Raw genomic sequence first — 14806 nt, 5'->3', positions numbered from 1 at the left:
TCATTTGTAATATTGTGTTTTATTATATTTCTATTTTTTATATTAATTTGGCATAACATTTTAGTTTTATAATGATGTAAATTATTTTTTTAATTTTAATTTTATTAATTTTTTCTAATTTTTGGGTTATTTCGGGTCAAACAAGTCAATTTCGGGTTATTTGGTACCTACCAGGTCGAGTTCATGTCACAATTTTTGAACCCGTTTCGGGTCGGGTCGGGTTCGGGTCAGACTAAAAAAATCAGGTATATCCAACCTGATAGGAACCGACCCAAAATCCGAAATTGCCACCCCTAGTTGAGTGAGTGTCTTACTAAACACCCCATAATGCTGCACAAATCATCTATAGGATCTGGTTAAGCCTAAAAACCCTCTCAGTCCCTTGATCGACTTTTGTTTAGGCCAGTTTATCATAACAAAAATTTTGCTCTGATCTGCAGAAACTCCTTAAGATATTAAGTGGCCCAAGTACTCAATTTGTGGTTGAGCTATAGCACACTTGCTTCTTTTAACGAACATTTTTTGAGATCTCAGTACTTCAAACACTTGCCTTAGATGCACAACATGCTCTTGCACACTAGAACTGTACACTAAGATGTCATCAAGGAAGACAAGAATAAATTTCCTCAAATAAGCACTAAAGACATCATTCATGGGAGCTTGAAAGGAGGCTGGAGCGTTTGTGAGCCCAAATGGCATTACGTGAATTCAAAGTGACCTTGGTGTGTTTTAAAGGCAGTTTTGAAAATATCAGCTTCATTTACTCTAATTTGATGGTACCTACTTCTTAAATCCAGTTTGGTAAATACTTTACCGTCTTTAAGTTCGCCAAAAGTTCTTCAATAATGGGGATAGGAAACTTATTTTTGATAGTTATAGCATTAAGGGCTGGGTAATCAATTACTAACCTCCAAGTGCTATCTTTTTTTCTGAGTAATAGGACTGGAGAGGCAAATGGAGAGCTACTGTTTCTGATCGCTCCTGCAGCTAGTAGCTCCCTTGTAATCTTCTCAATTTCTTCTTTGTGTGCTATTGGGCATCTATAGGGATTAGAGGAGATGGGTTGGCTTCCCAGTTTTAAGAAAATACAGTGATCATGGGATCTCTGTGGTGGAAGTTTCGTTGGTACTTCAAAGATATCAGCATAAGAGTTAATAAGTTGCCTTATATCAGGGTGCAATGAATCTGATTCCACTGGTTCCTTATCAATAGCAGTGAGCTGTACTAGAAAGTAAGCTTCCTCTTGATGAAATTTGACTTGTTTAGCTTGAGTATGCAGATGCACTTCAGGTTTCTTGATTGACTGTTGTAACTGTAACTTCTCTTTCTGCCAATTAATCACGATGTTGCCTTGTTGATAATAAATTGTTACAGTACTTACAGTGGCCATCCATTTTACACCCAAAATCATATCATACCCTCCTAAAGGGATTACATTCATCTTGCAGTGAAAGTTATGATTAGACATTGTCCAATGGACCTTATCAATCTCAGTAGAGCATTGCATTCTTTCACCATTGGCCACTGTTATATTAAAGGCATTACAAGGCATTGTCTGTAACTTTAGCTGTTTTACTAGCCCTTGAAAGATGAAGTTATGAGTTGACCCACTGTCAACTAAGATAGTGATCTCCCTGTTTTTTTTTTGCCCTTGCAATTTTATTGTACAACTGCTAGTTGATCCAGTAATGGCATGAAGTGAGATTTTTGCAGCTTCTTCTCCTTCAGTATTATGATGTACACTATCATCCTCCCAAATTACTACCAAGTCTTCATCATCTGATTTACCATTTTCAGTTTCATCATCCATCAGTACATAAATTTTTTTCTTTCGACAATCATGGCCTGGTTCAAACTTCTTATCGCAATGAAAACACAACCCTTTGAGTTTTCTTTTATTGATTTCAGCCAAGGTTAATCTTCGAGAAGTGTCAAGTGGTTTAGCGTTAGAGACACTCTTGTCACTGGAGAATTTGCTGGCAGGATTTCCTGAGTTAGTACCGGAAGGATGGGAGTATTTACTAGCTCTGTATCGTTTATCCAACACAGTGAGGTAGTATTCTTGGCCCTTAGCTCTGTCTCTAGCTTCTTGCAGGGTATGAGGCTTTTGATTATACAAATGTTGAGAGATCTCCTCCTTGAGGACACTTATGAAGTTGTCAATATAATATGATTCCCTGTGAAATCCCTCTTGCAACATCACATAATTCCTCAATTCATCAAATTGATTGATATAATCGTCCACACTGCCTTTTTGAACAAGCTTATTGAATTGGCCGACAACATTCTCATAGCCTCCTTTATTAAATCTTTGACATACCAATCTAGTAAACTCAGGCCATTAGAGGTTATATTTCTCTTCCTCTACTGTTCTATACCAAATGTCCGCATCATCTTCCATATGTAATGCATCACTTAGAACCCGAGATCGTAAATCAATAGAGGGCATTAGCTGAAAATACTTTTCACACTTGGTAATCCGTCCTCTGGGATCCTTTCCATTAAACTTTGGACAATCAAATTTGGGTGTTTTGAACCCTTGGTTTGTGTGAAAGTTCCTTTGGTGAGTATTGTCACGGGGAATCCTGTGTTGGTTAACAGGTTGTTGAGTAATAGATGGTTGTGAGACAGGTATGTGGTAAGCGGGTGGGTGGTTTTGTAATTGACCTTGAGGATAATAAGGATAGATTAGAGGAGCGAATGGGTTTAGTGTAGACTGGTAGAAAGGGGGGTATCAAATGAGGGTTTTGAGTGGTAGTTATAGAATGAGGACTAAACATATAAGGTCCAGCTTGAAACTGGAGAAAAGCAGTCATATTTCTTAGTTCTGGTAAGGATGTTGGTTCCAATGGTCTAGTGGTGAGATCCATTGTGTGTGATGTAAGTGGTGGGTGACTATTTTTTCTTTGAGTGAGGTTAACATCATGAATACGCAACATATCATTGTCTATAACGAAAGTAGTAGGGGTAGGGGTAGAAAGTGGTACCATCTTGGTCTGATGTTGAGGTTTGTTAGAGCTTCCATCTTCCTGGGTTTGAGTTTGAGGTGCGCCTGGAGTTTAATCAACGCCTTTATATCAGCTAAACTTTGCTTAATATCTCGATTTTCCAATAAAAATTGTGCCTTGATTTGTTGAAGTTGTTCAGATGTAGAGTTTTGTGATTCTTCAACCAGAAGGAGTTTCGCCTCCATGGAAGAAAGAACTTGCTCACGGTGAGGAAGAGGTGTTTTATCAGCCATTTCCAAGAAACGACTGGCTCTGATTACCAATTGTTAGCTAATTGCAGATATAAATCAAGAAAGAAGATGAAAATAAAAAGAACTAGATTTAGAAAAAAAATAACATTGCAAAATAGATAATAATGATCCAGCCTGCCTCGGGACAAATGATGGTGGCGGTATATATAACAACCTAGTACATAACTGACACGTGACACCCCACAAATGGGCACACCCCACAAATGGACGTGGACTAAATCATTAACCAAAACAACAAGGAGACCTAATGGACCAGAGACGACACCTGCAACAAAAGATTAAACGACTACGTTTTATAAATGCTACTTCCCGCCTTTTCTGTCAATTCACAAATCTGATGCTTGATCATAACAGCCTGCTTACGAACTTGTTAGGTACATGCAGATTGTTCTCTCTTAAATGTCTGATATGTGGTCGTAATGTCTGATGTGCGCCGCCGGGGTGTATGTGTTATAGATATCTAAGAAAGAGCAACTACTTGAATATATATATATATGGAATGTAGATAGATTAGCTTCTCTTGATTATAGGTAACCGTGGCGAAACATGGACTAATGGTATACATAGTTCTTCCTTGAAGGAGACCTTACAGTATTATGCACTTACAAAATTAGGTCGTCCTTCAAGAAAAGCAATGTTTCACTAAACGTTTCATGCGTGTAAGTTTAATTTGCTGATCTACTCCAAATGTTTCTCTGCTCCTCAAAGCTTCCAACTACTGCAGACCGTTTCTTATCATTAAGTCGATTTGCAAGGAGTCCATAATATCCCGACGATTCCAAATTTGTCAACACTTTTACTGATTTTCCTTGCTTCTCGTCAATATATAGCTGTCCATCTTTAGATACATCTCCAGTAGCTGAAACTCTAATAGATTTGACATCGAATTCTGATTTTAAGGTTGAATTATCACCGGCCAAGACAACTGCACCAAGAACTTCACCGAGGAATGTTTCCTACAACACATAACCATTTAGTAGAATGCAAAATTATAGAAACTGTGAATAAATTAGGTATATATTAAGCATTAGTACCATATGTTGATATCTATGATTTTGTAGTTGCAAGCTTTGTAATGCTGATAGGAGGCGCCATGAAAATGAAGCCTCGGCTGTCTTTCTTGTATAGCGTAGCTTTTCAATAATCTTACCGCATGCACTGACTTTACGTTGGACATTAAGAGGAATGAGGGTAATATTTAGCTCGGATTCAAATACTGTTTTTGCGGCCAGAGGGTCAAGAAACATGTTCATTTCTGCATTTATGTTTGAAGGAACATTGATAACATTCCCAGTCTCATTTTTATCGTAGTTGATGTTTCCTCCAACGATATATACGTCCTGCATTAGAATATATATCAATCAGCTAACGACTTCAGTCAGTGAGTTTTCATGAACTTCACTAGAAAGTACTCTACGACCATACCTGAACAAGAGTGCTAATGCTTTTATTAGAGCTAATAATCTTTGCCAAATTTGTCAAGGGTCCGTTATGCAATATAGTGATTTTTGATCCAGGATCCAAAGACTTCAATACAGATTCCCAAACCTCCATTGCAAATGGTTGCCGTGCTTCAAGCTTATCACTCTCTGTTGGAGCACCATACTTTCCATCATCTTGTGCTTTATATCTGAAAGAGAGGTCATATACAGGAGTAAAATACTAGGCTCAAGAAGCTAATGACATAAACTGTTGAGTTTGTAATGCACCTTCTGAGGCTGCGAGGCAAATCATGAGCAAATCCGTAAAGGGTATCTGAATCAAGACGTCCACCACTACCATGTGGAATAGCCTTGCTGTATCTGCAGTTCCCAACGTTACTGTTAGGAAAAGAAGACTGATTGAATGCAAAGAACTCCCCTAAGCCGACAGGAATGTCATCACGACCCATCATATGCAGCAAATCATAAACTACATCTACTGTAGCTGCGTTTGCCCAACCAGTTGATGTTACTAAGATTGCCTGGACAAGAAAAAAGAAACTAGTAAAACTTGTTTCTCATTTGCAGGTCAATGGAAAAGAAAGTAGTATTTATTCTCACCTTAAGATTAATCACTTCAGCAGGTAGTTTAAGAAGATACAATAAAGCTAGGAAATCTCCTGCACTCATATCCATATCAAACACAACATTCTTCCCTAGTTTCTTTTCTCCTTTAAAATTTGGTTTGTGAAGAATTTGTTTGTAGTAAGGAAACTGTGTAGTGAAATTGAACCTCCCACTGTTTTGAGGTTTAGTAAGAACCTGCAACTCATACATAAAACAATTATAAAATCATGTTTAAATTAGATACTCCTTAAATACGGTTTAAGTTAAAAAGTAGTACAATTTTGAGGTCAAAAGAGAGTTTACAAAAGCTTACATCCAGGAAGCTCGTAAAGAATTGTCTATCAAGCGGGTTGCTAAGGTTACGATTAGGTTTTGCATGTGTGGCGACTAGTATACGAACACCTTCTGCGCCACTTACTTCTTTGGTATAGCCGTCCTGATCATGATGATCAGCATTCAATTAAGTTTTAAATATATCCTTAGGAACAATTTATATTCATTAGAAGAAAACCACAATGTTGAAGATAAAGATGATACCTCACATCTCCCTGTGCCATCCTTGACAAGGCAAAATGGATCCTGATTTCCAGTTTGAACATGGCCACTGTGTATCCCGTTTTTCATGTGGTTGAACATTTTCTTTCTATGTTGATACAACGGATTCGAGCCATCGGATATCCCATAAGGTTTGTCTGAAGTAACTACAGTTATGTTCATGTACTTCATTTCTGCAAAATCATTTTCCCCATCAGGCTTGTAATAATTATGCATCGTTGAGGCCGCTACACCAGCAGTAAATGTATCCCAAATAGAATAACTCTGTCATGTGAAGCCAAACATGGTTAGTGAGGTAAAATTAAACCAAACCAAATAAACATGGTCTGCAAAAGTTAAAATGTAAGTAGACTTTGTCTCTCCAGAGAGTAGATAAGTTCATATTTAACAAAATATAATAGATAAGTCGTTTGATAACAGATCCCAGCTTAGAAAGTGTGGTTTCTTTTTTGTGGTTGTTGAATTATGAACACAAGTACTTCTGATTGCTGGGAATTTTTACCTTAGGAAATTGGCCACTGAGCAAAGTGTCATGAGCTATTTTCAGAGAATTATAACAATATTGAGCCTCATATGTAAGCTGATTATCCTTAAATATATCAAAAAATTCTTTGGTTACAGGGATTGTATCTGTTGCATCCAAGGGGACCAGGGTAACTGGAATCCCAGAATGTATCACCTGAATTACAAAGATGAAATGTTACACACCTTTATCGAATATTTCATCAATTCAGTGCTATATAATATGCACATACATGGACACATATAATTTACCTGGTATGCAGCAAAAGGGTCTTGAAAGAAATTGAACTCTGCATAAGGATTGGCAGAGTAGGCTGTGTATAAGTTACCATGTGTACCACCTCCCATGATGAAAACACGCTCCACATTCTTCTTCAAATGTGGATTATTCATTAGAAAAATTGCAAAATTTGTATGCGATCCAAGGAGAAGTACAGTGGTCGGACTGGCTGAAATTGTGTCGATCATTACTTGTTGAGTTGTAGCCTGCCGAAGAGGTGTATATTTCCTGTTCCCCTGAATCCAAATTTTATGAGATCGCGCTATGCAAATCACTAATCATGATCCAAAATGTTCAAAAGTATTTAAAAAAGAAAAAACTCAAAGTACTAATTCATACTTGCGGCAGGAAGCTTTTCCTGAGGCCAAAGTTTGTGTCAATATCTAATGTTCCTTTGATACCCACTGGAATAGACTGTCTATATCTACAATCTCCTGCTGTAGTTTTCACCTGATAAAAACATATACAACATAATTCATCCAAATGCATTATAGATTGCAAACTAACAAAACAGTTCAAAACTAGGTAAAATGACTTCTTATATGTATGTACCTGATCAATTAAAGGGAGATAGCCACCAACATCTGGTAAAATAGTACCATCTTCAAGAATTTCGCCTTCACCTCCAACTCCTACAGAAACATCATCTCTATCCATCATGTAAAGCAAGTCGTAAACATGATTCACAGCGTGCCCTGCATTACTCCATGAATTGGAATTAATAGTAATAGCCTGCATGAAGATGGTACATATATTAGCATGCAAACTAGTTATAGCAAATATACCAAGTGAAATTCAAATGAAACATTGTTTCATTGATATTGATACCTTCAAGTGAAATTCTGAATGGTTAAGTTTCAAAAGGTACAAAAGAGCGCATATGTCGTCAGTGTCGATATCTGTATCTACTAGAATCCGATGAAGTTTGACATTGCCAGGTGGTGCATCATTGTCACGGTTGTTTGCTTCACCGTTTGCTATAATAGACATGCAACATATGAACATAGACATGGTCCAACCAAAAGCCATTGCATTTTTCCTATTACAAATAAAATTATATATGTGTGCATCAAGTAACCTCATCTTTGGAGCAGCTAGCAGGAGTGTATTATTCTTCCTGGCAATTTATATACAAGTCAAAAAGAAGCAATCTTGGAATATTTTTCCTGGCATCATTCTTAAAAACTTATCTTCAATAGGAGGTATCTGAGATTGGATTTTATTTTTCTGTAATATGATGCACCCTGCATTTTGATTTTCCTTGTTTACATTAATGTCATTTCACCGTTATGGTAGAAATGTAAAAATTAAAATAATCAAGAGTACTACATTTCAGTTTAAAAAAAACAGTATTGCATTTAACCTCTCTTCTATTTTGAGGGATTCCATTTATGAGTTCAGACAGTTAAGTTTAGAATAAGAATTTCATTTTTGATAATATCTAAAAATGTGATTATCCTTTTCAGAATAAAAGATGTGATAATCCATGTTTAGGAAAGTAATAAATATAATTAAATTTTGGTATTTTGGTAGGAGTATTACAAAAAGTTTCAATTATTATTACAATCATATGTAATATTAGATCATTTAATTAAAAAGGAAGGCAGTAAAAAGATGAAGGAGTAACAAATTTATTTCTGAGGTTCTTTGAACCAACAAAAGTATCATATTTTTTTTAATAATTAGACTTATATAATTTATAATTTTTTTTAATAATTAGACATACATAGTTTAACAAATTTTGGGATAAACCACTAAGTGCTAATTACCCCTTCACTTCAAAAAAAAACATTGATTTATACTTCATTTGTTATGCAATAACTTACGTTTATGTCACTAAAACTTTTTTTGATATTTCCATCTAAAATTGGAGAATGTTCCTTAATCTATCGATAATTTATTAAATAATCATATCTTGTTAGAATAATAATATAAAAATTGAAAAAAGACTTCATCCACGAGCATCTTCAATGATGTTGGTTAAAATGGTTGGCTAAAATAACATAAAATATTGATTATGTAAAATTTGTCGAACCTGTTGATTTATTTTAGTGGAATTGGCTTAAAACAATATATTTTCATCATTTTAAGTTATTTTAAATAAAATGCATAATTTTGATTAATTTTTACACAATCTATATAATATTTTTTAACAGTATCTTTGACACATTTTAGCTAAAGGTTTTTATTTATGGGAGATGTTCTTATTAGAGATTTTAGAGCGTTTGATTTCTTAACCAGGCTTGCGGGAGAACTTCTTTAAAGCATTAGCCGTTTTTGAGTGAGGTGAAATATTAGAATAATAACTATCATAATAACGGTGCCTTATTTTCTGGAGTTTTTTTATGCATCCAATTATAATATTTTTGGTTATAATCTTATTTGTAAATGTTGTATAATATCTAACGTATTTATGTGTGTATCATTTTCATACAAGACATTATTAAATTCCACAACGTTTCCAATATTATATATATTCGTGTTTGTGTTGTATAATTGTATTTAAAAAATGAATATAAACAGGTAGTTAGTGTACTGTGAAATGAAACTAATAAACTTAATATGTAGAATGTCGTTGGTATGTTTACAAAGAAAAAGTTAAAAACCAACATATATGTTGAATAAGTTAACTAAAAATTTTGAGTTTTATTTAAATAAATTATATAACTGGTCTATATTATTACTGAGTTTTCTACTAACTTACAATTACTTTACTCAATTTAGAAAGATAAAAAATGAATAACTGAATTCATAATTACTTGCAATCATAATATAAAATAATATAAAATTTACACTACTGTTGATATAAAAGTTGATTTTAATGAAAAAATTTAGTTTTTAAAATTTAACGTATGTATGTTTGGAAAAATGTTAGTTTTTTTATACTACTCTTAACAAAATAAGATTAAGTTATATGTGTGTATGTTAGCATGTAAATTATCGTATGTTACATTTCTTAGGAAATTACGATAATTTAAATTATTTATATGCTAAATATCTGATTTATGTACATGTATAATCATTATTAATATCTAGTGAGATAATTGATTATTTAAATAACATGTATTTATAATTATTCAAAAATTAAAATTATGTAATTAATAAATTGCAATAATTTATATATGGTATTCACATTATCACTCACAAACAATCCATATCTTTTTTTACGCGACCCAGTATCAATCATGTAACATAAAAATAAATTATATATTGTAAGACTTATTATTGATGTTCATGATTTTTTTCAAGAATTTGAAGGAAAAATTGGAATTATATTGTTATTTAAACTATTTTCAAGTTTCTTTCATTACAACTCTAATATTTCTTCATATAATAATTTGATAATATTGTATATTATTCTCCTAAAATTAAATATTTTTTAATTTGATAAAGTTTTATAAATATTAGTTGAACTGGTTAATTACTTCAAATTATTGAACAATATATTTTTTTAAATAGTATAAAATATATTGAATCAAATGCTACAATATAGTATAGATATAACTTTTATTTGAATATTTCAAATTATTAAAATAATTCAAGATATTTGTACAATATTGTCTTGATCAATAAATATTTTTATCTAAAAGAATTCTTTTTAAAATGCTAGTTTTTTAAAGTGAAAAATGAAAAATAAATCTATTTAATATATCATTGTAGTTTTAACTAATCTCGTGAGATCTCATATCAAATTTCAAATATTTTTAAAATCGGACAAGTCTCAAAACACTAAAGTGAAGTTAGTAATTTTAATACAAATAATCAATTGACTTGATCTTATAAATACCTCAAAAACATTAATTTATATTAATATAAGATATAAAAAAATTCACATTATTAGTAAAATATTCTCGTCGAACTTGTAATTTAAATTTACTAAACATAGAATGTGACAATGTTTTTCGGCTAGTCATGTAGTCAAATTTTGAGTATTTTTTGAACAATGGGTCAAATTCTGAAACCAATCTAGATTATTTATATATAGGCGATTCTATTTTCAATATTTTCTTTAAAAATTATATATGTACATTTTAATTACTTTTTATAATAAAAAATATGTTAAAAATATATGAGGTATATTTTCAAACTAAAAAATAATAATAAATAAGATAATAATCCATTTATGTACTATACCTAACTTTATATCTGAAATTTAGTTCTTTAAAATTAATTGTACAAATTTTCAAGTAACTATCATTTTTTTTGCGGAATTCAAGTAACTATCTTTAAAGTTAAATAAAATATTCCTTTAGCACACTTACATATTATGTGTTTGATAAAAAACACATGTGACAATATAAATAAAATAATCCTTTAGTACACTTACATATATTATGTGTTTGATAAAAAAACAAATGTGACAATGTGGTGTAGTGGTACGAGGTTGTATAGAAGAATGAAGCAACTCGAATTCAATTCCTACAAAACACAAATTTTATATAAATATTAAAAATAGGGTAGTTCAGTCTATATAAAAATTATGAAAAAAGACTTTCTCTAATATCACTTGAGATTTTTTATTTTTAAAGAACAAGTTCAGGATTAGAATATAATTATTTAAAATTTTATCCCTATTTGTTTTATGGAATTGAAGTATAATACTTTAAATGTTCCATTCTTTTATTTATTTTAAATAAACGAAGGATTTTAATCTTTTAAAAATTAACTTGGCGGAAGGTATTAAATTATATTTTCTCCAACCAACATCATTAGGGAGGATTATAATCTATAAGTTAAAACATGGGGATTGAAATTTTTTATAGAAATAAAATTGTATCCTAAACTCAATATTATACTCTATCATCAATTATGGAAAGTTACTAAAAAATTACTAACTCTATCATCAAAATACATTATATCTTTACTATGTATTCATGTGATCAGTAATTCAGCTAAGTACATATTTAGTGCCATTTTTCTTTTATAAACTTTATCCTAATTCATATCCTAAATCCAAAAAACAAGGTTCAAGGTTCAAATTATGGCTTCTCCATATATTTTGTGAGTTGGTGGATCTCGATTTTGCAGGTGAAAAGTTCACGTGGAAAAATAAATTGGGTGCAGGAAGGCCTTGATCGTGGCTTTGCAAATCAAAAATGGAGAGAAATGTTCCCTCTAGCTGAAATTAGAGTTACTGAAGTGACCACTTGCCCTTATATTTACAACTAAATAAGAAAGTTTATATGCCAAAAAGTAAGAGGTTCAGGTTTGAAAATGTGTGAATCAAATAGCATGATTGTTTGAATAATTGAATGTAGTGAAAAACAGTTGGGAACATACTGAGTGGAATGAGCTAATGGAGTCAGAGTCAGGAATTGAAGAGGAAATTGATGGACTGTCCGTACAATTTACGTAAGTTTAGAGCTCGAAAGGATGCAGAGGGTATTCAAATTTATAAATGATGCTCGTTGGGAGTTTTTGAATTTACTGGAGAAGAAGGAGGTGTACTGGAAACAACAGGCGAAGGTGTTTTTGCTGCAAAATGGTCACCTGAACACTAGATTTTTTCATAAGTTCGCTTCAGCTCAGTGAACAAGGAATGTCTTTCGGCGTATTAAAAATGAACATGGGTAATGGGTGGAGACAGACGAAGAGATTCAATGTACAGTGATAAGCTATTTTCTAATATTTTCAAATCTTCTTGTGAACATGGTAAGCTATCAGAGAGAGACTGTAGATCATGTCACAGAGATAGAAAATGCTGCATTAGTTGATGAAGTTACGCATGCAGAGGTTAAAAGTTCAGTCGACTATATATTATATACCATAGAAATCACCTGGATTAGACAGACTAAATCCTGCTTTCTTTCAGATTTATTGTAGTGTAGTTGGGAGGGATGTGGTTGAGTTCTGTAGATGGTACATGAGCAATGGAGAATTACCAAGTGGAGTAAATTAAACGCTTGTTTGCCTTATACCAAAGGTGAAAGTGCAACAGGGAATGTCTGACTTACGGCTTTGGTTACGTTTTGTTCTAATACGATTGCTGGTAATAGAGAGGAAGTATATATGTCAGCAGCTAGGAGTCAGAGAAGCTCAAAATCCGGGAAAATATCTAGGCATGCCAATGATTGTAGGGCGAAGAAAAGTTGCAACGTTTAACTCCTTGGCTGAGAAAATTGATCAAAATATTGGAAGGATGGATCAAAAAATATCTAGGCATGCCAATGATTGTAGTGACAAGGATTTTGCCAGTTGCCGTTGTCTTCTAGGATCAAGTTTCTTAGATGCTAAGTTGAAAAATAACCATAGCTATGTTTGGAGGAGTTTAATGGAAACGCATGAGGTGATACGCCAAGGCTGTAGACGTCGGATTGGAAATGGCCAAAATACAAAGATATGGAAGGTATTGTGGGTATCATGCGATGTAAATGGTTTTAGTATGGGTATTATGAAATGATTAAGTCATGACATCATTTAAGCTTGTTTTTCAGCATGGCAACCGAGAACAGGTTGGTATGGTGGGTATGGTTTGCTGGAATGATTGGGTCTGAAATCGGGTAAATAGGTCTAGCTTTGACATTGAATCCAAGTCTGTTAGCATGAATGTAGACTGGAACCGGGCTAGGAAGGAAGCTCATAAGTACTCTGGTCAGTTAAAAGTTTGTAGTATCCGGATAAAGATCAATATTGATGTTGTGTGTCACTTGAGGGCAGGAAGGATGGGGTTGGGCTGCATTAATCGGGATGATCGTGGGTGCTTTATTCCAGCTAAAGGTAAGGTGATTTAGGGTCGGTTGCAATCTAGAAATGTTGAAGCAATAGGGGTTCTTGAAGCACTTTCATGGACTAAGGAGTGGAGGACATCTAGGTCATGTATCTTTGAGTGAAAAATTGTGGTGGATGCGATCATACAGTATGAGGGCAGTCCTACTTTGATGCGATTATAAATGATTGCAAGGATATTCTTAGACACTTCACTTGGGTTTAGTCCTAGGTCTACCAATAAGAATAAGATAGGATACTTGTTAGCGTAAGCTATGTATTCCATGTCCAGTATTCATTGTCAAGTTTTCAGTAGTGTTTAGATTTTTCTGTAGATAGTATGTGTAATATTACTGCTGACGCAGTTTAAATAATACAAGTACGTTTATTTAGGAAAATTTTTTATATCCTAAACCTTAAATAATAACCCCTAAATTACATGTCAAACATATATAGAATATAGTTATTTTCAAAAATGTTTATTCATTGTGCTTCTTGTTATTTTCTAAAAAAATAAGGATCAATGTAATATGTCTTCCTGGTACCTTCATAAATTTTTAATAATTTTTCCAAATATATACATAAATATTCAATTTTTTATAATATGCCAAGTAAAAGAAAATTCAAAATTCTCTCGATACAAAATTGTTTTTTTGAAGAACTAAATTTTAACATGTAAACGAATTTTATGATGTTCCATATATATAATTTTCACAATATATACCACTAGTATAATACTTAATATATATTTTACAAATTTTTTAAAAGTTCCAAATTCAACCCAATCTGGTTGATATTACTAAATTCAGCCCGATTTCATTGTAAACTTTCTAATTATTTTATTTTTTTTCCCGATAAAATTATTTCTGCTCTAACTAAATTTTTTAAAAAAAGAGCGGCAAATATCCTGCCAATTTTAAAATTCAGTGAACGAACTACAAATATAGTTATACAATTTGTTTAACAAAAATAAAACTAATATGTTAGATTTTAATAACAAGTAAAATAATGCAGAAATAGAATTATTATGAAAAATTTCATATATGATTAGATATCTTTCAACTTCATAATTATTCTTTACAAGTACCAATTTAATTTTTCATATTAATATATTAATTTTAATATGTGTTTCGCACTACAAATATTATTTCTATATTTTAATCTGATTTGCACGGGTTATCAATTATCTATATTATGTTTTATTAGAAAACAAAATTACCAAATCTTGGTACTCTCACTAGAAAAATTATATAAGTATTTTTAAAATTTGATATAATTGAATCTCAACTAACACAAATTGACTTCTACTATCTCTAAACTTTATTCTCACATTAATTTCTATTTGTTAGTGTTCATCCAAGCGTCAATGTACTTTTAAATAATCATATTAGTAAAAGATAATATGTTAGATTAATATAACAAGTAAAATAATTAGGT

General features: G+C 32.3%; 1 protein-coding gene and 1 long non-coding RNA gene across 2 annotated transcripts; one reads left to right on the top strand and one right to left on the bottom strand.

Moving 5' to 3' along the window:
- Positions 1–333: 333 nt before the first annotated feature.
- On the top strand, positions 334–1389 carry LOC141661915 (uncharacterized). Its single transcript, XR_012550165.1, has 2 exons — positions 334–801; positions 941–1389. It is a non-coding gene; the product is annotated as an uncharacterized LOC141661915 (long non-coding RNA).
- A 2412-nt stretch (positions 1390–3801) lies between these two features.
- On the bottom strand, positions 3802–7693 carry LOC141661070 (nucleoside hydrolase 3-like). Its single transcript, XM_074468052.1, has 12 exons — positions 7493–7693; positions 7217–7396; positions 7004–7114; positions 6637–6900; positions 6365–6541; positions 5845–6126; positions 5621–5743; positions 5302–5502; positions 4969–5222; positions 4685–4889; positions 4294–4599; positions 3802–4215 (listed from the first exon to the last, which is right to left on the bottom strand). Exons 1-12 carry the CDS (start codon positions 7691–7693, stop codon positions 3925–3927), a joined length of 2595 nt encoding a protein of 864 aa, XP_074324153.1. The 3' UTR covers positions 3802–3924.
- Positions 7694–14806: the final 7113 nt, after the last annotated feature.

Source organism: Apium graveolens, chromosome 5, assembly GCF_009905375.1.
Source record: "Apium graveolens cultivar Ventura chromosome 5, ASM990537v1, whole genome shotgun sequence".
Taxonomy (NCBI): Eukaryota; Viridiplantae; Streptophyta; class Magnoliopsida; order Apiales; family Apiaceae; genus Apium; species Apium graveolens.
Note: the sequence above shows the minus strand (reverse complement) of the source record. Positions and strands in the feature narration are given on the sequence as shown.

Bases quoted from the DNA above. Each gene is read 5' to 3' on its own strand.
- LOC141661070 (XM_074468052.1), bottom strand. From the start codon at position 7,693: ATGGCTTTTGGTTGGACCATGTCTATGTTCATATGTTGCATGTCTATT. The intron at 6,542-6,636 runs GTAAATTATATG...TTTGTAATTCAG, and splicing joins ACCCTTTTGCTGCATACCAG to GTGATACATTCTGGGATTCC. The intron at 4,216-4,293 runs GTACTAATGCTT...TATGTGTTGTAG, and splicing joins ATCATAGATATCAACATATG to GAAACATTCCTCGGTGAAGT.